This window comes from Branchiostoma lanceolatum, chromosome 12 (assembly GCF_035083965.1).
Source record: "Branchiostoma lanceolatum isolate klBraLanc5 chromosome 12, klBraLanc5.hap2, whole genome shotgun sequence".
NCBI classification, from domain to species: Eukaryota; Metazoa; Chordata; class Leptocardii; order Amphioxiformes; family Branchiostomatidae; genus Branchiostoma; species Branchiostoma lanceolatum.
In genome coordinates, this window is record NC_089733.1 from 584,551 (window position 1) to 609,116 (window position 24,566).

The following is a 24,566-nucleotide window of genomic DNA, read 5'->3' on the forward strand; positions in this document are numbered from 1 at the left end:
AGCGGATGCTATCTGAAACGTCTGCCTGTTTCAAAATTTTATCCAGTTGCTTGAGTAACTATTTTTGGCGTATCTTAATACCTGGATGTCTAACCTTCATCAACGTGTTAGAAGGCCAACTCGACAGTACCCTTTTCCCTGTAACCGACAAAGCCAGACATAGGACATACTCGACATAGCTAGACAGCGAAATGCTCGACCAGTTTGACAAACACGTCCTTATAACGACACCCTATCTCTTTCCTGCGCGCCGTGACGAGAAGTTGTCAGGAGCCACGATGATGTGTATGTGTTTAACACAAGGTTGTCCCCGCGAGTCGGCTTGTACAGTAGACTCATTTCAAGTGCACTTTGAGCTGTTTGGCTATAGTGTCTGGAAGAACGCAGGCACCCATAATGTCGGTATTCAAGAGTAACACATCAATAAATGATAAATCAGAAAAGCAGGAAAAGGCCTATCAAGCAATTTTGTCCCAATGCCTAATTATTACCTTCATCGTGCGGACAGGTGCCGTTAGTGAGTGGGTTTGTGGCTGGACAGCAGAACTCGAGAAGCTTTAGATGGATACTTGTATGTTCGTCTATGCCGATCATGGGCCTCCTGGGAGACTTTCTATGCTACTGCAGCAGAACTTCTCATGTTACGATGCATGCTATGGTCATGGTTTTGGGGTGGTGGATAGGGCTTGGCCTCGAAAAGTAAAAGTATGATAGCTGCAGCTTTTAGAACTACAAATGAAGACTTCATTTGCATAATCCATGAGGAAAGGCTATATCACTATAGCGGTCAATGAGAGGAATTGATACGTGTATGAAGTTAGGTAAAGGTGAGCATCGTAAGACAGCAGATTATGCAAAACAAAACCTATTTTCATAATTGATATGAATATTCTATTGTAATGATAGCCTCTTGTGCTAGAATTTTAATGCATATCATCTTATGCTAACGTGTACGTGTAAATGAGGTCTTTATTCCCATAGTTGCAATTAATCCATCCTCCTCTCTTTCTCAGTTACATGAGTTAGATGTTTGAAAGTCCTACCACGGAACGAAGCGGATGTTTTTTAAAAACATGATCAATTATGTCAATTATGCACATGAACACCTGCATAATTTGCATATCCCCGGTTCAAGGTTCAATTTCCATCTAATGAACTTAATCATCACTTACGCTATGTTCATACCAAAGTACTGACGATCCATCAACCCCTTCTTCCTCTTCAAAGTACCAAACGAAATTGTCCCCTGTAGTTCCATTTACTCACTCATGGGACAAACTTTTAAAACACTTTCTGCGTCCCAGCATTTCCAATTTGCCTTTCCAATAGGTTTATTTACCACCCTGAGAAGTATATTCATGAACCCCTAATCTCCGTACCAAATCTTTCTTGGATTAAAGTCGCAACTGAAATGTCGTGATACCAGCATTTGGATGTATGTATGTTAAGATGAATGTATTTCTGAGTGTATGGATGTATGTATATATGTGGATTGGCAACATAACTCAAGAAGCTATTAATGGATTGTCATGAAACTTGGTATGTGGTTAGGTGATGTCCTACCAAAGAAACGATTATATTTCGAGGCCCCTACCGGCTTTCCTTGGTATTGCAGCAGAACTTCCGGTTTTGATATCTCGTGTTTTATGCGAGCTATGATCATGGTTGTTGGGTTGTAGATAGCCCTTGTGTTCAGGAAGAAGTGACATAAGTTTGGGCCCTCTAGCAGCTTAATTGGAACTGCAGGGGCCGATCAAGTTACAGACTTTGAAACAGGATAATTTGAGAAGGGATGAATCAATTAGTCAATTGAGGCACGTTTAAACAGTGCAAATTGAAGAATATCGAAAGGATGGTTTAGCAAAAGGGGGCGATTCATTTTATTACGATGAGGACACGAGGTTTGAGCCCTTTCCCGACCACCTGTTTCTCGCCTAAGGCGACAAAAGACGGATCTGTACACATGTGTTCATGAGACCACAGGTCGGTGACATTTACTCATTACCCATAGATCAGTGCGTCCACCCGTTCTCCAGCAGACCGTACCGTACAGGACAGTGGTTAGGGTGTGGTCCCCGCGGACCCTATCTCAGCTGTGGACAGGTGTGATTAGGAACAGGTCTATGTCCTGACCGGGCGCACAACCATCGCTATTAGACCTGAACAGATATAAACTTTCACGTCCAGACCATAACAGTGAGAGGTGACGTCCATAGGGCCTTCATTACTGGCAGCGACACAAGAGAACACCACTAGGGACAGGTACAGGAAACGTTGGAACAAGACCTGTAGTTTCCCTGTGGTAGGATAATCGCAACTCACGTACGAGGCTGTACAGAATGACGGGCCCGCAGACGGGACACACTTTTCTCCAGACGCAAGGACAAGTCGGTGGAAAATGGTCACTCTACTACCTGATTCTATTGGGGGTTCTCTTCTCACAAGAACAGAAAACTTTAGGTGAGTTCTATTTGGAATTCCACGCTCTTAGGTACGTTAGTACTTTCCATACAACACCTCGCCATGCGTCACTCAAATGAGGATGTAAAAGAAGTCATTAAGATTGTGGTTGTGACATTTTCTGCAGTGGCCGATTCTGCGAGTTATTTTTTTGTTATTTTGTTAACGTTCCCAATGAAGAAAAAGTTGCTTTGTGGTGATACAGAAGTGTAAAATGCTGTCCTCTGCATGACAACTTGCGCAACTTAAATTTATGGTGCTATACAGTAAAAGTTAAGAGGTTCTACATTGGTGTTTCATAGCTTCAACGAGACAAGTAAAATGCGACTTAAGAAGTCTTTGCTTGCCCTCTAATCCCGCACAAAGCCCCACTGTCTGAGGATTATGACTTAACAGGTACCAATAACGGTTCCTGTGATAATCAATATCAACACACCCTGTGTTTTTCTGTACTTTATCTACCAAGTGTTTTCAGAAATATCTGTACGCCCCCTCCTTAGGTGGTCTGTGATATCGTATGTACCAGTCCTGTAACGTTATTACGTAGAAATGAGCTACAATACACACAATACACAATACCAATTGCAACTTAACAAGAAGACTTCTAGCTTCGTGTGGCGCAATCGGTAGGGTGTTTCGCCCACAACCGAGAGGTCCCGGGTTCGAAACCACCGATATGCCCCGATGTTGTGCCCTTGGGAAAGGCACTTTACACGACTTTCCCCACTTCAACCAGGTGATAATGAGTACCTAGCTTCTGTTAGGGACGTCCCTCGGATAGGACGTTGAATGGAGGTCCCGTGTTTGAGGAGAGCCACACCTCGAGCACGTTAAAGAACCCACCGCACTTATCGAAAAGAGTAGGGGCCCTCCCTGGTGTGAGTGGTTCAAAACCTACAGCCCTATGGCCGTACATGGGGCATTTGTCGTATTGATGTCACCTGAGTTAGCGCCGAATGGCAGCCGCTCCAGACCATGCCGGCATACGGTGATTCCGCTTCAGATTATTTCAAATTCGGTGACACATTCCGTTGCGTAGCTTTGTCCGCCAACAGTAGTTGCCTTTATCGTATAAAGTTGGTTCTGTACCTTTCCCTTCTTGCCAAAGGTATTTGTACTTCTTATTCAAATGATCTTGAAAGAGTTTCCTGTTTTCACGCTGATTTATCTTGTATTTACACCTAGGCGGAAATAACAGCCGTAATACCGATCACATGGACCATACATGTGCGCGTTGTTCTCATAATATCATGCGGCGAAGTCTAGTTCTAAGTGCTGAATTTCTGCTATAGACTTGGATGCCCCAAATCAAATATTCTTGTATTTTCTTTATACTCTTTGCTCACGAAACGATATGTCCATCCGCTTTGGTTCGAACTATAAAAACACGTGCACGGCAGGTCAATGTATTTTTGACCGTGAACTAGCAGAATCCATTGCGCTCACCACGTCTATAAATATCTACATCACGTGATAACGTTGAGTACCTGTAAGATTTTTCGTCTTTTTTGTGAATTTGAAACTTTCAAAAGTCCCATTTTGAAGACCCTCCTTTTTTCTTCTCCTTTCCCCTCGCCGCCCGGAGTTCTCCGAGGTTCTGTAGTAACAGTTCAGCCGTGACTTGCCGTATACCCGACACACCCAAAAAACCGGTCGGACCACGTCATAACTGACACTACCTTAACTGTCATGCCCGTGCTACAAGACTCACACTCACTCATCCCTATCTAACTCCGCCGTCACACAGTAGACACACAGCGACTCACGTGTCGTTACTTCTGTTCCAACGGAAGGGAAAGAGACGTCGACAGAAATGACGGAAAATTAGTGCTTCAGCAAAAAGCCTGCCTGAATGAAAATGATTGTTCACAGGTGGTTAGTTGAGGAGTATGATATAATGGGATGTGATGTGTATATGAAGTGTACCTGGCTGTGAACAGTTCCTCGCCCAAATGTCCCTTTTGTAAAACACGCCACTTTCATTACGATCCAACCTTCCCCAGTGGTCCCTGACATTTTGAATTTTTATTCATTACCTTCGCCGAGAAGGTTATGCAGAGGGTAGCGTTTGTTTGTGTGTGTGTTTGTTTGTTTGTTTGTAACGTACAGCATAACTCGAGAAGGCTTGGATGGATTGTCTCCATATTTGGTAGGTAGGTAGGTCTAAATGAGACATGGAAATGATTAGATTTTGGGTCCCCTACCGGCTTGTTACGGTACTGCAGCGGAACTTCCTGTTTTGATATCTCGTGTTCTGGACATGCTATGGTCCTGATTTTTGAGTGGTAGATAGCTCTTTGGACAGAGAGTAAGTGGTCTAGGGCCCCCTAGCGGCTTTTTTGGAGCTGCTGGAGCAGGTTTTGCTTCAGACTTTGAAATGGAATAACTCAAGAAGGGCCTGATGGATGGTCATGATTTTTGGTATGTAGATAGCTTGAGTGATGATGTACATGATTAGATACTTATCATGCAAATCAGAATTATTTGCATAATTAATTAGGAAAGTTTATACATCCGCCAAATTCCATGATAGGACTCTCAAACATGTGACATATGTAACTGAGGAGGAGAGAAATATGAGAAACACTCCTAAACACGTCAGTCATAAAGGTTTAGATCATTTGGCGAAGGTATGAGGTCGTGGAGCTCTAGTTGACAATGATATCAGCCTAACTGATACACTACCTGATAACTGGTACAGTCGGAGTGGATTGCTATAGGCTAGTTATCCGCATTACATCATTCATTCACTATCATCCATGATTTAATAAAGATAGTCATTGCCGATTTAGTCACTCCTTGGGCTTTTGCCGATTAACCAAAGAAGCGGAGTATCAACCGGTTTAAACAGCCCCCCCCCCCCCCGTTCGCGCCGTGAAAAAAATATAAGCCGACGGGCCAAAACGCTTATTGGGGGCAAGGCTAGGGGCCGAGGATCAACCTTGTATTATCATCTGCTCAGCTGAAAAGACGGCTCTGTTAATTCTATAAAGATCTTGACTTCAGTATAACGTTAGATATCATTAAAGATTGATTCAGTTTAAGCGCTGCAACGATACAAGACTTACCTTGCCACCAGCCCAGAAGGCGGCGCTGGCAGTCGAGGTCCGGGATCATCCTCCCCCGGGAAATTTAGGATTTTTAAGCCATCAAAAATATATTCTGGTTGTCATAGTTTTTAGAATAGACTAGTGTCATTATATTGATTGCTTTGTCATTGTTGCCATACAGCTGAACAACTGTCGAGCAATAAAGTTCATTCATTCATAAACGCGTTTTCCCGCATTTTGAGAGGCAAATCTTTTACCGCCGCCATTGATGTTATCATCGATGGCGATGCTTAAAATTAAATGGAACGACTCCAAAAAATGTGCTTTTTAAAACGCTGGAAAACGGTAGACTATGCTGTCACACACGTTGCTGTTTACGTATCACACGCTGTTTGACTCTATACTCGTGTTTTTAGGTACTTGACTACCGACCAAGTTTCAGATTGAACAAAATACTATTACAGTAAAACCTTTGATAAAACCGGCGTCCATATCAGTAATGTCGCCATTGGTTTAATTTCATGTTCATTCGTTTGTTCTAGACCAAAGAGTTCGTTTTTATGTCGCTATCACCGGGGGTTCCCCGTGAACGTTACTAACATGGGCAGCTAAGTAAACATGAACTTACAAGTAGTATTCCCAGACTGAAGTCTATTTACAAACATAACGTTACCACTGACAACCAGCGTAACCAATTATGAAACTAGTTAAGTGGCCATAGAATAGATCCATTTGTGGGTCAAAGACGAGCACGGCAGGTAAATTACCGTCAAAAGAGTCCACATGACATCAAGACCGGTTCAATGTAGGGTCGATGCTAGAGACATTATTATCCTCCGGTGGCAAAATCTAGCTAAGACAGTCCTGCAGCCGTGAAAACTTTACAAATTTGTGTCTCCACAGAAAAGCCGCGTGCTTCGGTTCTCAGTTTGCTTTCACCCTGTACGTACTATTCCCGTTTCCTACGTATGCGTCGTGCAGTCGTGCTATTTGCCAAATATGATGTCTTTGCGTCAATTTTTCAAGAGCAAATTGTGCAAAATCGCGACGCAACTTTGGTCTAGATGACTGTACTAGCTGTACTCGGTGAGCTCACTGCATCCAAGCATAAAAGAGGAAGACCACGATCACATTGCAGGTGGATATACATTGCAATACCTGTCTATATAAAATCGTAGTATTATCAAGAGGTTCGGGTGTGATTTGTATTGATTTCTGGAAAAGATATCAACTTTTCATGTATCGATGTGTTTGCTTTTGTGCTTTGTTACGTTGTGATACTGTCAACATTCAGGCGTTTCATGGCTTTCATGTTTGGCGCGAGTTCGTCCCAGTTCAAGATATAACCGCTTGTAGAATCTTTAGCACCGCGAAAATCCGTAGTGCTGTTATTAAAAAGGGCACAATGAGGGGCAACAGCATCATACTAGTATTTGATTGGTGCTCCTTGTTCGAGTGACTCTTCCTCGTGGACGTAGGACTGTCGGCACTTTTTTTGCCACGGAAAATTTTCTGAGAGATTACGGGGGGCGTGTCGCACTGTGTCAGTGGCGATGGCCCGACGTGAGCTTGATATTTTTTAGGCGTGCCGCGCACCGCCCCAGGTCATGGACTGCTAACAATGGTAACCGAGAACAAGTTCTTTCTTATCAAAACAAGGCTATTGTTCTAGGATTCCTGAAGTACTCAAGTTGACGATAATTAGCCTCCTTTTTTGAATGTCGAAAGGTAAAAAATGGACGGCCTCTTTGATAATATTATTTTGCGCCATTTTTAGGAGGTTATATTGGAATTTTTCCCTTGACCTCTCAGTGACGGAGGTCTGACTACAGCTGTCAGCTTGAAAAAGTGCTTTGCCACCCGTGACCATGGGGATCTTTAGTATTCGGCCATGAGACCGAATCTATCGTATCAATGATCCTGTCAACAGTGCAAATGTTTCCACTGTTGACAGGATCATCCTGTCAGTAGCCGCAGACAGCTTGTTATTGGACCCTGATCACCCGCCGAATGCCAGCTTTTGTCGAAAGCACCTGTTTTAACTCGATCATAAAATATACTTCGCGACTTAATTATTACAAACATATCACTTCAACCACGCGGAATGCCAGCTTTTTTCAAAAGCACTTATTTAAGTTGAGAACAATCTATCTAGCAATTATATAAACAGACTAGATACAATGAATGATCTCTAACGTGGAATATAAAAAAGTTAATCACTTTATATTTGGTTTGAATCATACCTACTAAAGTTAGGTACATTTGTTTGTGGTTTCGTCGTCAGTCTTTCTAGTCTAAACTTGTACTTGATGTGGTCGACCGAGGGATCAATCACACACTGTCTGTGCAATCTCCATTCACGATTGCGCAATATCCAAGTGCACAATTCTGGTTCCAGCTGTGTTGGGTGATACACCGCGGAGAGTTTATTTCTAGACAGGTAGACAGTTACCGATTTGACTCGCGCTCTTGTTCAACCTGTAGTCTCCGCTGCCGCGTACTGGTCAGGAGATACAACACGGTGACGATTTCCCCCTTCTTAGCAATGTCAAGTTCAAGATCCACAACATACCCCGTTTCACCAACTTGCACAGAAGGATGGCCATGTCCTAGCTTTACGTTCGTTCCATCGGGGTTCCGGGTTGTAAATACAAAGTCACGACCATAACTTGGGGGGGGGGGGGGGGGTTAAACGGGTCCGAGCTTCCTTCATTACTCCGGGAAGGAGGATGACCTCCTTCTAGGAGTATTGGAAATGCTTTTGTTTGCGCGTTCGCAGCTAGAACTCACGATCCTGTTGTCGCATTGAAGGTTTTCGGTGGTACTGCTCCAAGGCCCTGAATCGTCACGAAGCTGTTTCGTGATCTTAGCCGTCCGGGGACCCCCTGATGTGCGTGATGTGGAAGTCTGGAGCCGTTACGTTGTTTATCACTCTCCATTATCAACAAATGCATTTTCGATTTGTTGCTACTGAGTCCAAACAAAATATTCACACAGCCTTTTGTTTCAGTGCCTTGGTCACTGGTGTTGGAAGTATTAGATGACTATTTCATTATCAATCCTGTCCAAAAATGCAAGGATGCGAATTTTTCTGTTTGTGTTTCCGGGTATTTTGGCCAGCAATAACTTAAAAATTTAGGATGCATTATCATGATATCTGGTATGTGTGAAGGCTTTGGGATGACAAAGGCCAATGTCGATGTTGAGCCTCCTGGCGACTTTACCATTTCACATCGATACATACATGCTATGTGCACAATGTCTGTATATTCTACGGATGCTTGCCTCTATTGAGAGGATTTGCTTCATTCATCATCTTTAGAAAATAGTCATCCTCATTATAACGTTGAACCTCACCAAATGAAGTAGCGTGTGGAAATTCATTGCATACCTACCAGAAAACATGGGGTAGAGCTACTACACACTTTCCAAAATTCTAATGAACTTTGCTGTCAGCAGATTTATATCACGTAAATGTTATATATGCCTTCAATGTGGAGATGGCAATTTATGTAAAAAATGTGGCAATGTCAATTTCAAACTCTTATTGAAATAAGTAAGCTCTTGAAAGGATGCCAACAAAATTCATCCTAATTGTACCACGTCTACTGACGAAAAAGAAACGACTCTCCTGTTGACATCAAAGAACCGACCTATTACAGGAAAAGTAGAGTATTTCCTCTTGCACTTTCTAAAAAAAAGTCAACCCTAGGCCTAACGAGTTCAAATTTACAGTTAGCATTCATATCAGTATCGTAATATGACCTATTGCTCTATTTTGCTCTGTTTTTCCTCTTACTTAAAATTAGCCTTCGGGAAAAACGTTCAATCATCTTTATATCATTGAACTTATCTTTATCAAACCGTAATAAAGTAATAACATGCCAGCTGTATTTTACACAAAGATTGTATTTGACAGTTACAGCCACTGAGGCAAGTACCACACAAGACACACCTCTAATTTCTACACTGATGACAACTGCAAACGGCATTTCAACGGCTGTTAACACAACATCAGCGGAAGAGACAACTGATTCTCCCACTGCGTCAAGTACAGTAGAAACCACAGAAATGACAACTGATGAGGTATCTGATTCTCCCACTGTGACAAGTACAGTAGAAACCACAGAAATGACAATAGATGAGACAACTGATTCTCCCACTGTGGCAAGTACAGTAGAAACCACAGAAATGACAACTGATGAGACAACTGATTTTCCCCCTGTGGCAAGTACAGTAGAAACCACAGAAATTGCAATAGATGAGACAACTGATTCTCCCACTGTGGCAAGTACAGTAGAAACCACAAAAATTGCAATAGATGAGACAACTGATTCTTCCACTGTGGCAAGTACGGTAGAAACCACAGAAATTGCAATAGATGAGACAACTGATTCTCCCACTGTGGCAAGTACAGTAGAAACCACAAAAATTGCAATAGAGGAGACAACTGATTCTCCAACTGTGGCAAGTACAGTAGAAACCACAAAAATTGCAATAGACGAGACAACTGATTCTCCCACTGTGGCAAGTACAGTAGAAACCACAGAAATGACAACTAATGAGGTATCTGATTCTCCCACTGTGACAAGTACAGTAGAAACCACAGAAATGACGATAGATGAGACAACTGATTCTCCCCCTGTGACAAGTACAGTAGAAACCACAGAAATTGCAATAGATGAGACAACTGATTCTCCCACTGTGGCAAGTTCAGTAGAAACCACAGAAATGACAACTGATGAGACAACTGATTTTCCCCCTGTGGCAAGTACAGTAGAAACCACAGAAATTGCAATAGATGAGACAACTGATTCTCCCACTGTGGCAAGTACAGTAGAAACCACAGAAATTGCAATAGATGAGACAACTGATTCTCCCACTGTGGCAAGTACAGTAGAAACCACAGAACTTGCAATAGATAAGACAACTGATTCTTCCACTGTGGCAAGTACAGTAGAAACCACAGAAATGACAACTGATAAGACAACTGATTTCCCCACTGTGGCAAGTACAGTAGATACCACAAAAATGACAACTGATGAGGTATCTGATTCTCCCACTGTGGCAAGTACAGTAGAAACCACAGAAATTGCAATAGATGAGACAACTGGTTCTCCCACTGTGGCAAGTACAGTAGAAACCACAAAAATTGCAATAGATGAGACAACAGATTCTCCAACTGTGGCAAGTACAGTAGAAACCACAGAACTTGCAATGGATGAGACAACGGATTCTCCCACTGTGGCAAGTACAGTACAAACCACAGAAATGACAACTGATGAGACAACTGATTCTCCCACTGTGGCAAGTACAGTAGAAACCACAGAAATTGCAATAGATAAGACAACTGATTCTCCCACTGTGGCAAGTACAGTAGAAACCATAGAAATTGCAATAGATGAGACAACAGATTCTCCCACTGTGGCAAGTACAGTAGAAACCACAGAAATGACAACTGATGAGACAACTGATTCTCCCACTGTGGCAAGTACAGTAGAAACCACAGAAATTGCAATAGATAAGACAACTGATTCTCCCACTGTGGCAAGTACAGTAGAAACCATAGAAATTGCAATAGATGAGACAACTGATTCTCCCACTGTGGCAAGTACAGTAGAAACCACAGAAATGACAACTGATGAGACAACTGATTTTCCCACTGTGGCAAGCACAGTAGAAACCACAGAAATGACAACTGATGAGGTATCTGATTCTCCCACTGTGGCAAGTACAGTAGAAACCACAGAACTTGCAATAGATGAGACAACTGATTCTCCAACTGTGACAAGTACAGTAGAAACCACAGAAATGACAACTGATGAGACAACTGATTCTCCCATTGTGGCAAGTACAGTAGAAACCACAAAAATTGCAATAGATGAGACAACGGATTCTCCCACTGTGGCAAGTACAGTAGAAACCACAGAAATTGCAATAGATGAGACAACAGATTCTCCAACCGTGACAAGTACAGTAGAAACCACAGAACTTGCAATGGATGAGACAACGGATTCTCCCACTGTGGCAAGTACAGTAGAAACCACAGAAACGACAACTGATGAGACAACTGATTCTCCCACTGTGGCAAGTACAGTAGAAACCACAGAACTTGCAATAGATAAGACAACTGATTCTCCCACTGTGGCAAGTACAGTAGAAACCACGGAAATTGCAATAGACGAGACAACTGATTTTCCCACTGTGGCAAGTACAGTAGAAACCACAGAAATGACAACTGATGAGACAACTGATTCTCCAACTGTGGCAAGTACAGTAGAAACCACAGAAATGACAACTGATGAGACAACTGATTCTCCCACTGTGGCAAGTACAGTAGAAACCACAGAAATTGCAATAGATGAGACAACTGATTCTCCCACTGTGGCAAGTACAGTAGAAACCACAAAAATTGCAATAGATGAGACAACAGATTCTCCAACTGTGGCAAGTACAGTAGAAACCACAGAACTTGCAATGGATGAGACAACGGATTCTCCCACTGTGGCAAGTACAGTACAAACCACAGAAATGACAACTGATGAGGTATCTGATGCTCCCACTGTGGCAAGCACAGTAGAAACCACAGAAATTGCAATAGATGAGACAACGGATTCTCCCACTGTGGCAAGTACAGTAGAAACCACAAAAATTGCAATAGATGAGACAACAGATTCTCCAACTGTGACAAGTACAGTAGAAACCACAGAAATGACAACTGATGAGGTATCTGATTCTCCCACTGTGGCAAGTACAGTAGAAACCACAGAAATGACAACTGATGAGACAACTGATTCTCCCACTGTGGCAAGTACAGTAGAAACAACAGAACTTGCAATAGATGAGACAACTGATTCTCCCACTGTGGCAAGTACAGTAGAAACCATAGAAATTGCAATAGATGAGACAACAGATTCTCCCACTGTGGCAAGTACAGTAGAAACCACAGAAATGACAACTGATGAGACAACTGATTCTCCCACTGTGGCAAGCACAGTAGAAACCACAGAAATGACAACTGATGAGGTATCTGATTCTCCCATTGTGGCAAGTACAGTAGAAACCACAAAAATTGCAATAGATGAGACAACGGATTCTCCCACTGTGGCAAGTACAGTAGAAACCACAGAAATTGCAATAGATGAGACAACAGATTCTCCAACTGTGACAAGTACAGTAGAAACCACAGAACTTGCAATGGATGAGACAACGGATTCTCCCACTGTGGCAAGTACAGTAGAAACCACAGAAATGACAACAGATGAGACAACTGATTCTCCCACTGTGGCAAGTACAGTAGAAAGCACAGAAATTGCAATAGATAAGACAACTGATTCTCCCACTGTGGCAAGTACAGTAGAAACCACGGAAATTGCTATAGACGAGACAACTGATTTTCCCACTGTGGCAAGTACAGTAGAAACCACAGAAATGACAACTGATGAGACAACTGATTCTCCAACTGTGGCAAGTACAGTAGAAACCACAGAAATGACAACTGATGAGGTATCTGATTCTCCCACTGTGGCAAGTACAGTAGAAACCACAGAAATGACAACTGATGAGACAACTGATTCTCCCACTGTGGCAAGTACAGTAGAAACAACAGAACTTGCAATAGATGAGACAACTGATTCTCCCACTGTGGCAAGTACAGTAGAAACCACAAAAATTGCAATAGAGGAGACAACTGATTCTCCAACTGTGGCAAGTACAGTAGAAACCACAGAAATTGCAATAGATGAGACAACTGATTCTCCCACTGTGACAAGTACAGTAGAAACCACAAAAATTGCAATAGATGAGACAACGGATTCTCCCACTGTAGCAAGTACAGTAGAAACCACAGAAAGTGTAATAGATGAGACAACGGATTCTAAATCTGTGGCAAGTACAGTACAAACCACAGAACTTGCGATATATGAGACAACTGATTCTCCCACTGTGGCAAGTACAGTAGAAACCACAGAAATTGCAAGAGATGAGACAACTGATTTTCCCATTGTGGCAAGTACAGTAGAAACCACAGAAATGACAACTGATGAGACAACTGATTCTCCCACTGTGGCAAGTACAGTAGAAACCACAGAAATTGCAATAGATGAGACAACTCATTTTCCCACTGTGGCAAGTACAGTAGAAACCACAGAACTTGCTATGGATGAGACAACTGATTCTCCCACTGTGGCAAGTACAGTAGAAACCACAGAACTTGCAATAGATGAGACAACTGATTCTCCCACTGTGGCAAGTACAGTAGAAACCACAGAAATTTCAATAGATGAGACAACTGATTCTCCCACTGTGGCAAGTACAATAGAAACCACAGAAATTGCAATAGATGAGACAACAGATTCTCCAATTGTGACAAGTACAGTAGAAACCACAGAAATGACAACTGATGAGACAACTGATTTTCCCACTGTGGCAAGTACAGTAGAAACCACAGAAATTGCAATAGATGAGACAACTGATTCTCCCACTGTGGCAAGTACAGTAGAAACCACAGAAATGACAACTGATGAGACAACTGATTTTCCCACTGTGGCAAGTACAGTAGAAACCACAGAAATGACAACTGATGAGGTATCTGATTCTCCTACTGTGGCAAGTACAGTAGAAACCACAGAACTTGCAATAGATGAGACAACTGATTCCCCCACTGTGGCAAGTACAGTAGAAACCACAGAAATGACAACTGATGAGGTATCTGATTCTCCCACTGTGGCAAGTACAGTAGAAACCACAGAAATGACAACTGATGAGGTATCTGATTTTCCCACTGTGGCAAGAACAGTAGAAACCACAGAACTTGCAATAGATGAGACAACAGATTCTCCAACTGTGACAAGTACAGTAGAAACCACAGAAATGACAACTGATGAGGTATCTGATTCTCCTACTGTGGCAAGTACAGTAGAAACCACAGAACTTGCAATAGATGAGACAACTGATTCTCCCACTGTGGCAAGTACAGTAGAAACCACAGAAATGACAACTGATGAGGTATCTGATTCTCCAACTGTGGCAAGTACAGTAGAAACCACAGAAATGACAACTGATGAGGTATCTGATTCTCCCACTGTGGCAAGTACAGTAGAAACCACAGAACTTGCAATAGATGAGACAACAGATTCTCCAACTGTGACAAGTACAGTAGAAACCACAGAAATGACAACTGATGAGACAACTGATTCTCCCACTGTGGCAAGTACAGTAGAAACCACAGAACTTGCAATAGATGAGACAACTGATTCTCCCACTGTGGCAAGTACAGTAGAAACCACAGAAATGACAATAGATGAGACAACTGATTTTCCCACTGTGGCAAGTACAGTAGAAACCACAGAAATGACAACTGATGAGGTATCTGATTCTCCCACTGTGGCAAGCACAGTAGAAACCACAGAAATGACAACTGATGAGACAACTGATTCTCCCACTGTGGCAAGTACAGTAGAAACAACAGAACTTGCAATAGATGAGACAACTGATTCTCCCACTGTGGCAAGTACAGTAGAAACCACAAAAATTGCAATAGAGGAGACAACTGATTCTCCAACTGTGGCAAGTACAGTAGAAACCACAAGAATTGCAATAAACGAGACAACTGATCTTCCCACTGTGGCAAGTACAGTAGAAACCACAGAACTTGCAATGGATGAGACAACGGATTCTCCCACTGTGACAAGTACAGTAGAAACCACAGAAATTGCAATAGATGAGACAACTGATTCTCCCACTGTGGCAAGTACAGTAGAAACCACAGAACTTGCAATGGATGAGACAACGGATTCTCCCAATGTGACAAGTACAGTAGAAACCACAGAAATTGCAATAGATGAGACAACTGATTCTCCCACTGTGGCAAGTACAGTAGAAACCACAGAAATTGCAAAAGATGAGACAACAGATTCTCCCACTGTGGCAAGTACAGTAGAAACCACAGAACTTGCAATAGATGAGACAACAGATTCTCCAACTGTGACAAGTACAGTAGAAACCACAGAAATGACAACTGATGAGACAACTGATTCTCCCACTGTGGCAAGTACAGTAGAAACCACAGAACTTGCAATAGATGAGACAACTGATTCTCCCACTGTGGCAAGTACAGTAGAAACCACAGAAATGACAATAGATGAGACAACTGATTTTCCCACTGTGGCAAGTACAGTAGAAACCACAGAAATGACAATAGATGAGACAACTGATTCTCCCACTGTGGCAAGTACAGTAGAAACCACAGAAATGACAACTGATGAGGTATCTGATTCTCCCACTGTGGCAAGTACAGTAGAAACCACAGAAACGACAACTGATGAGACAACTGATTCTCCCACTGTGGCAAGTACAGTAGAAACCACAGAAATGACAACTGATGAGACAACTGATTCTCCCACTGTGGCAAGTACAGTAGAAACCACAGAACTTGCAATAGATAAGACAACGGATTCTCCCACTGTGACAAGTACAGTAGAAACCACAGAAATTGCAATAGATGAGACAACTGATTCTCCCACTGTGGCAAGTACAGTAGAAACCACAGAAATGACAACTGATGAGGTATCTGATTCTCCCACTGTGGCAAGTACAGTAGAAACCACAGAAATTGCAATAGATGAGACAACTGATTTTCCCATTGTCGCAAGTACCGTAGAAACCACAGAAATGACAACTGATGAGACAACTGATTTTCCCACTGTGGCAAGTACAGTAGAAACCACAGAACTTGCAATGGATGAGACAACTGATTCTCCAACTGTGGCAAGTACAGTAGAAACCACAGAAATGACAACTGATGAGGTATCTGATTCTCCCACTGTGGCAAGTACAGTAGAAACCACAGAAATTGCAATAGATGAGACAACTGATTCGCCCACTGTGGCAAGTACAGTAGAAACCACAGAACTTGCAATGGATGAGACAACGGATTCTCCCACTGTGGCAAGTACAGTAGAAACCACAGAAATGACAACTGATGAGACAACTGATTTTCCCACTGTGGCAATTACAGTAGAAACCACAGAACTTGCAATGGATGAGACAACTGATTCTCCCACTGTGGCAAGTACAGTAGAAACCACAGAAATGACAACTGATGAGGTATCTGATTCTCCCACTGTGGCAAGTACAGTAGAAATCACAGAAATTGCAATAGATGCGACAACTGATTCTCCCACTGTGGCAAGTACAGAAGAAACCACAGAACTTGCAATAGATGAGACAACTGATTCTCCCACTGTGGCAAGTACAGTAGAAACCATAGAAATGACAACTGATGAGACAACTGATTTTCCCACTGTGGCAAGTACAGTAGAAACCACAGAACTTGCAATGGATGAGACAACTGATTCTCCCACTGTGGCAAGTACAGTAGAAACCACAGAAATGACAACTAATGAGGTATCTGATTCTCCCACTGTGACAAGTACAGTAGAAACCACAGAAATGACAATAGATGAGACAACTGATTCTCCCACTGTGACAAGTACAGTAGAAACCACAGAAATTGCAATAGATGAGACAACTGATTCTCCCACTGTGGCAAGTACAGTAGAAACCACAGAAATGACAACTGATGAGGTATCTGATTTTCCCACTGTGGCAAGTACAGTAGAAACCACAGAAATTGCAATAGATGAGACAACTGATTCTCCCACTGTGGCAAGTACAGTAGAAACCACAGAAATTGCAATAGATGAGACATCTGATTCTCCCACTGTGGCAAGTACAGTAGAAACCACAGAAATTGCAATAGATGAGACAACTGATTCTCCCACTGTGGCAAGTACAGTACAAACCACAGAACTTGCAATGGACGAGACAACTGATTCTCCCACTGTGGCAAGTACAGTAGAAACCACAGAACTTGCAATAGATGAGACAACTGATTCTCCCACTGTGGCAAGTACAGTAGAAACCACAGAACTTGCAATAGATGAGACAACAGATTCTCCAACTGTGACAAGTACAGTAGAAACCACAGAAATGACAACTGATGAGGTATCTGATTCTCCCACTGTGGCAAGTACAGTAGAAACCACAGAACTTGCAATAGATGAGACAACTGATTCTCCCACTGTGGCAAGTACAGTAGAAACCACAAAAATTGCAATAGATGAGACAACTGATTCTCCAACTGTGGCAAGTACAGTAGAAACCACAGAAATGACAATAGATGAGACAACTGATTTTCCCACTGTGGCAAGTACAGTAGAAACCACAGAAATTGCAATAGATGAGACAACTGATTCTCCCACTGTGGCAAGTACAGTAGAAACCACGGAACTTGAAATAGATGAGACAACGGATTCTCCCACTATGGCAAGTACAGTAGAAACCACCGAAATTGCAATAGATGAGACAACTGATTCTCCCACTGTGGCAAGTACAGTAGAAACCACAGACATGACAACTGATGAGGTATCTGATTCTCCCACTGTGTCAAGTACAGTAGAAACTACAGAAATAACAACTGCTCGGACAACTGACGCAACCACCGTAGAAACTACAGAAATAACAACTGCTCGGACAACTGACGCAACTACCGTAGAAACTACAGACATAACAACTGCCGGGACAATGGAGGTAACTACAAAAGAAACTACAGACATTTCAACTGATGAGGTATCTGATTCTCCCACTGTGTCAAGTACAGTAGAAACTACAGAAATAACAACTGCTCGGACAACTGACGCAACCACCGTAGAAACTACAAAAATAACAACTGCTCGGACAACTGACGCAACTACCGTAGACACTACAGAAATAACATCTGCCGGGACAATGGAGGTAACTACAAAAGAAACTACAGACATATCAACTGATGGGACAACTGAGGCATCTACAGTAGAAACTACAAAAATAACAACTGCTCGGAGAATCGACGCAACTACCGTTGAAACTACAGAAATAACATCTGTCGGGACAAAGGAGGCAACTACAGAGGAAACAACAGATAAATCAACTGCTGGGACAACTGAGGCATCTACAGTAGAAACTACAGAAAAAACATCTGTTGGGACAATGGAGGCAACTACAAAAGAAACAACAGACATATTCACTTCTGAGACAACTGACGCCACTATAGTAGAAACTACAGAAATAAGAACTGCCCGGACAACTGACGCAACTACCGTAGAAACTACAGACGTATTATCTGCTGGGACAACTGAGGCATCTACTGTAGAAACTATAGGAGTGACTGTGGGAATTATGGTAGAAACCACAGACATGTCAACTGCTGGATCAAATGAGGTAACTGCAATAGAAACTACAGAAAAAACAACTGCTGGGACAACTGAGTCAGCTATCGAAGAAACGACAGAAACAATTACTGGTAGGACAAGTGAGGCGGCAACAGTAGAAACTGCAGAAATAACAACTGCCGGGACAACTGGGGCAACTACAATAGAAACTACAGAAATAACAACTTCTGGGACAACTGACACAACTACATTAGAAACTGCAAAAATAACAACGGCCGGGACAATGAAGGCAACTACAGTAGAAGGTATAGAAATGACAACTGCTGGATCAAATGAGTTAATTACAACAGAAACTACAGACATAACAACTGCTGGGACAACTGCCGCAACCACCGTAGAAACTAAAGAAATAACATCTGTCGGGACAATGGAGGCAACTACAAAAGAAACTACAGACATAACAACTGCTCGGACAACTGACGCAACTAACGTAGAAACTACAGACATAACAGCTCCTCGGACAACTGACGCAACTACAGTGGAAACTACAGAAATAACATCTGCCGGGACAATGGAGGTAACTACAAAAGAAACTACAGACATATCAACTGCTGGGACAACTGAGGCATCTACAGTAGAAACTACAAAAATAACAACTGCTCGGAGAACCGACGCAACTACCGTAGAAACTACAGAAATAACATCCGTCGGGACAATGGAGACAACTACAGAGGAAACAACAGATATATCAACTGCTGGGACAACTGAGGCATCTACTGTAGAAACTATGGAAATAACAACTAAGGTGACTGTGGGAACTATGGTAGAAACCACAGACATGTCAACTGCTGGATCAAATGAGGTAACTGCAATAGAAACTACAGAAGAAACAACTGCTGGGACAACTGAGTCAGCTATCGAAGAAACGACAGAAACAATTACTGGTAGGACAAGTGAGGCAGCAACAGTAGAAACTGCAGAAACAACAACTTCTGAGACAACTGACACAACTACAGTAGAAACTACAGAAATAACATCTGTCGGGACAATGGAGGCAACTACAAAAGAAACTACAGACATATTAACTGCTGGGACAACTGAGGCATCTACAGTAGAAACTACAGAAATAAGAACTGCTCGGACAACTGACGCAACTACCGTTGAAACTACAGAAATAACATCTTTCGGGACAATGGATGCAACCACAGTAGAAACTACAGACATACTAACTGCTGGGACAACTGAGGCATCTACAGTAGGAACTTCAAAAATAACAACTTCCGGGACAACTGGGGCAACTACAGTAGACGGTATAGAAATGACAACTGCTGGATCAAATGAGTTAACTACAATAGAAACTACAGAAAAAACAACTGCTGGGACAACTGACTCAGCTATTGAAGAAACGACAGAAATAACAACTGCTGGGACAACTGAGGCAGCAACAGTAGAAACTACAGAAACAACAACTTCAGGGACGACTGACACACCTACAGTAGAAACCACTGAAATAGCAACTGCTCGGACAACTGAGGAATCTACAGTAGAAACTACAGAAATAACAACTGCTCGGACAACTGACGCAAATGCCGTAGAAACTACTGAAATAACATCTGTCGGGACAATGGATGCAACTACAGTAGAAACTACAGAAAAAACAACTGCTGGGACAACTGAGTCAGCTATCGAAGACACGACAGAAACAACACCTGCTGGGACAACTGAGGCAGCAACAGTAGAAACTACAGAAACAACAACTTCAGGGACAACTGACACAACTACAGTAGAAACTACAGAAAAAACAACTGCTGGGACAACTGAGTCAGCTATTGAAGAAACGACAGAAATAACAACTTATGGGACAACTGAGGCAGCAACAGTAGAAACTACAGAAACAACAACTTCAGGGACAACTGACACAACTACAGTAGAAACCACTGAAATAGCAACTGCTGGGACAACTGAGGAATCTACAGTAGAAACTACAGAAATAACAACTGCTCGGACAACTGACGCAAATACCGTAGAAACTACAGAAATAACATCTTTCGGGACAATGGATGCAACTACAGTAGAAACTACAGAAAAAACAACTGCTGGGACAACTGAGTCAGCTATCGAAGACACGACAGAAATAACAACTCCTGGGACAACTGAGTCAGCTATTGAAGAAACGACAGAAATAACAACTGCTGGGACAAGTGAGGCAGCAACAGTAGAAACTACAGAAGCAACAACTTCAGGGACAACTGACACAACTACAGTAGAAACTACAGAAAAAACAACTGCTGGGACAACTGAGTCAGCTATCGAAGAAACAACACCTGCTGGGACAAGTGAGGCAGCAACAGTAGAAACTACAGAAACAACAACTGCTGGGACAACTGAGTCAGCTATCGAAGAAACGACAGAAATAACAACTCCAGGGACAACTGAGGAATCTACAGTAGAAACGACAGAAATAACAACTGCTCGGACAACTGACGCAAATACCGTAGAAACTACAGAAATAACATCTGTCGGGACAATGGATGCAACTACAGTAGAAACTACAGAAAAAACAACTGCTGGGACAACTGAGTCAGCTATCATCGAAGAAACGACAGAAATAACAGCTCCTGGGACAACTGAGTCAGCTATTGAAGAAACTACAGAAATAACAACTGCTGGGACAACTGAGGCAGTAACAGTAGAGACTACAGAAACAACAACTTCAGAGACAACTGACACAACTACAGTAGAAGCCACTGAAACAGCAACAGCTGGGACAGCTGAGGAATCTACAGTAGAAACTACAGAAGTAACAACTGCTCGGACAACTGACGCAACTACCGTAGAAACTACAGAAATAACATCGGTCGGGACAAGTGAGGCAGCAACAGTAGAAACTACAGAAAAAACAACTGCTGGAACAACTGACACAACTACAGTAGAAACTGAGAACATAACAACTGCCGGGACAACTGGGGCAACAACAGTAGGAACTACTGAAATAAAAACTGCTGGGATAACTGAGGCATCTACAGTAGAAACTACAGAAACAACAACTTCAGGGACAACTGACACAACTACAGTAGAAACCACTGAAATAGCAACAGCTGGGACAACTGAGGAATCTACAGTAGAAACTACAGAAATAACAACTGCTCGGAAAACTGACGCAACTACCGTAGAAATTACAGAAATAACATCTGTCGGGACAATGGATGCAACTACAGTAGAAACTACAGAAAAAACAACTGCTGGGACAACTGAGTCAGCTATCGAAGAAACTACAGAAACAACAACTGCTGGGACAAGTGAAGCAGCAACAGTAGAAACTACAGAAACAACAACTCCTGGGACAACTGACACAACTACACGAGAAACTGAGAAGATAACAACTGCCGGGACAAGTGAGGCAGCAACAGTAGAAACTACAGAAACAACAGCTTCAGGGACAACTGACACAACTACAGTAGAAACCACTGAAATAGCAACAACTGGGACAACTGAGGAATCTACAGTAGAAACTACAGAAACAACAACTTCAGGGACAACTGACACAACTACAGTAGAAACTACAGAAAAGACAACTGCTGGGACAACTAAGTCAGCTATCGAAGAAACGACAGAAATAACAACTCCTGGGACAACTGAGTCAGCTATTGAAGAAACGACAGAAACAACACCTGCTGGGACAAGTGAGGCAGCAACAGTAGAAACTACAGAAGCAACAACTTCAGGGACAAGTGACACAACTATAGTAGAAACTACAGAAAAAACAACTGCTGGGACAACTGAGTCAGCTATCGAAGAAACGACAGAAATAACAACTGCTGGGACAACTGAGTCAGCTATCGAAGAAACAACAGAAACAACACCTGCTGGGACAAGTGAAGCAGCAACAGTAGAAACTACAGAAACAACAACTTCAGGGACAACTGACACAACTACAGTAGAAACCACTGAAATAGCAAGAGCTGGGACAACTGAGGAATCTACAGTCGAAACTACAGAAATAACAACTGCTCGGACAACTGACGCAAATACCGTAGAAACTACAGAAATAACATCAGTCGGGACAATGGATGCAACTACAGTAGAAACTACAGAAAAAACAACTGCTGGGACAACTGAGTCAGCTATCGAAGAAACGACAGAAACAACAAATGCTGGGACAAGTGAAGCAGCAACAGTAGAAACTACAGAAACAACAACTCCTGGGACAACTGACACAACTACACGAGAAACTGAGAAGATAACAACTCCCGGGACAAGTGAGGCAGCAACAGTAGAAACTACAGAAACAACAGCTTCAGGGACAACTGACACAACTACAGTAGAAACCACTGAAATAGCAACAGCTGGGACAACTGAGGAATCTACCGTAGAAACTACAGAAATAACATCTGTCGGGACAATGGATGCAACTACAGTAGAAACTACAGAAAAAGCAACTGCTGGGACAACTAAGTCAGCTATCGAAGAAACGACAGGAATAACAACTGCTGGGACAAGTGAGGCAGCAACAGTGGAAACTACAGAAACAACAACTCCTGGGACAACTGACACAACTACAGTAGAAACTGCAAAGATAACAACTGTCGGGACAACTGAGGCAACTACACTAGAAACCACAGAATTGTTAACTGCTGGGACAACTGTGGCGACTACAGTAGAAACTACAGACATAACAACTGCTGGGCAAAGTGACGAAACAACAGTGTCAATTGCAGCACGATCTGGAACTACGTTTTCTACCGGTATGATTTTTTTTCTTCAAAATCCATTTATAGTTACATGAGTAAATGAGAAAGATTGCTAACCTGAAATGATCACACAAACTTTGACAGAAATATCTACAAAGTTTATGGTGTTCAATTCGTGGGTGCAAGGAGTGAATTTTAATCCTTAACATTTATAGAAATTATAAGCTGATCACCCGACACCCCCTAGTGTAAACATGTCCATTTACTGAAAACAAATTGCAACATGTGATACATAAAAGACATATTTGATATGGTAAAAAATACTATCTTTAACAGTATTTGATTTTTCATATGCTTCATTGATAGTTTAAATCCAAGGCGCGTTAACTTACCACACTAGTCTTCTGATGTTTCAGACTGGAATCATGTTTTACTCTAATCTACACATAGTCAGTACAAATTGTAAAAGCTCCCAAACAGTATGATACATGTAATACAACTAGGGGTGGGTTCTGTTTCAGCTTGATCAGGTCAAGTTCCTGTCAGTAGACTGTGATTAAACTATATCATATGTTAGGGGCTGGTGCTCCAAGGTCTCAGTTAGTACCTGGTACAAAGTACACACGTTTAAAATGTTTGAACTAATTAGCATAAATACTTTTTAGCTAACCGGAGCACCTTACTCTTGCATCTAATAGAAGAAAAACTATATCTAGATACTTCAATCACTTATAGCTAAGTAGGGAATCTACTCAGCTTTTGGAAATTTCTTTTTTTCTAACAATAAGATAATTATTGACTGTTTCAGCCTACAAGAGAGATTCATACAATTTGTAATCTAGCAACAACTAGAGTTCAACCACCCGTCGACCCCATATCTTGGCCAAATTATGTTAACTTTCACGAATGATGTATTATAAAGGTTTCACATTGATCATGCAAACGAGGTTACATATATTGTATGAGTTGATGATCCTTACCCAAATAACATGTAAAGTTGTGGTCAGGTCAAAGTATGGAAGTACTGTATTGGCAAAGAAGGCTAGTATTTCCTTATCAGTTATGCAAATGAGGCCCTGGATTAAATACTTAAGTTTCATCACCTTCAACTAACTTCCAGCCCAGTCACAATGTCCATATGGTGTCCTCGTATA

General features: G+C 42.1%; 2 protein-coding genes across 4 annotated transcripts in view; both read left to right on the forward strand.

Annotated features, from left to right (window-relative positions):
* The first annotated feature begins 14,201 nt into the window (after positions 1-14,201).
* LOC136446391 (uncharacterized) lies at positions 14,202-15,930 on the forward strand. Its single transcript, XM_066444741.1, has 3 exons — positions 14,202-14,721; positions 14,908-15,561; positions 15,923-15,930. The coding sequence occupies exons 1-3, from the start codon at positions 14,202-14,204 to the stop codon at positions 15,928-15,930; spliced, it is 1,182 nt and encodes a 393-aa protein (XP_066300838.1).
* Positions 15,931-17,880: 1,950 nt separating this feature from the next.
* The window catches only part of LOC136446302 (mucin-4-like), a 118,544-nt gene continuing 111,858 nt past the window's right edge, over positions 17,881-24,566 (forward strand). For all 3 annotated transcript variants that reach the window (XM_066444643.1, XM_066444645.1, XM_066444646.1), the window contains exon 1: positions 17,881-23,466. In XM_066444643.1, the coding sequence (XP_066300740.1) occupies positions 17,922-23,466 (5,545 nt within the window). In that variant the 5' untranslated portion in view covers positions 17,881-17,921. The remainder of the gene's footprint in view (positions 23,467-24,566) is intronic.

Coding starts and splice junctions, on each gene's coding strand:
- LOC136446391 (XM_066444741.1), top strand. CDS start 14,202: ATGACAACTGATGAGGTATCTGATTCTCCCACTGTGGCAAGTACAGTA. Junction 14,722..14,907: donor TGATTCTCCCACTGTGGCAA/GTACAGTAGAAA, acceptor TGGCAAGCACAG/TAGAAACCACAGAAATGACA.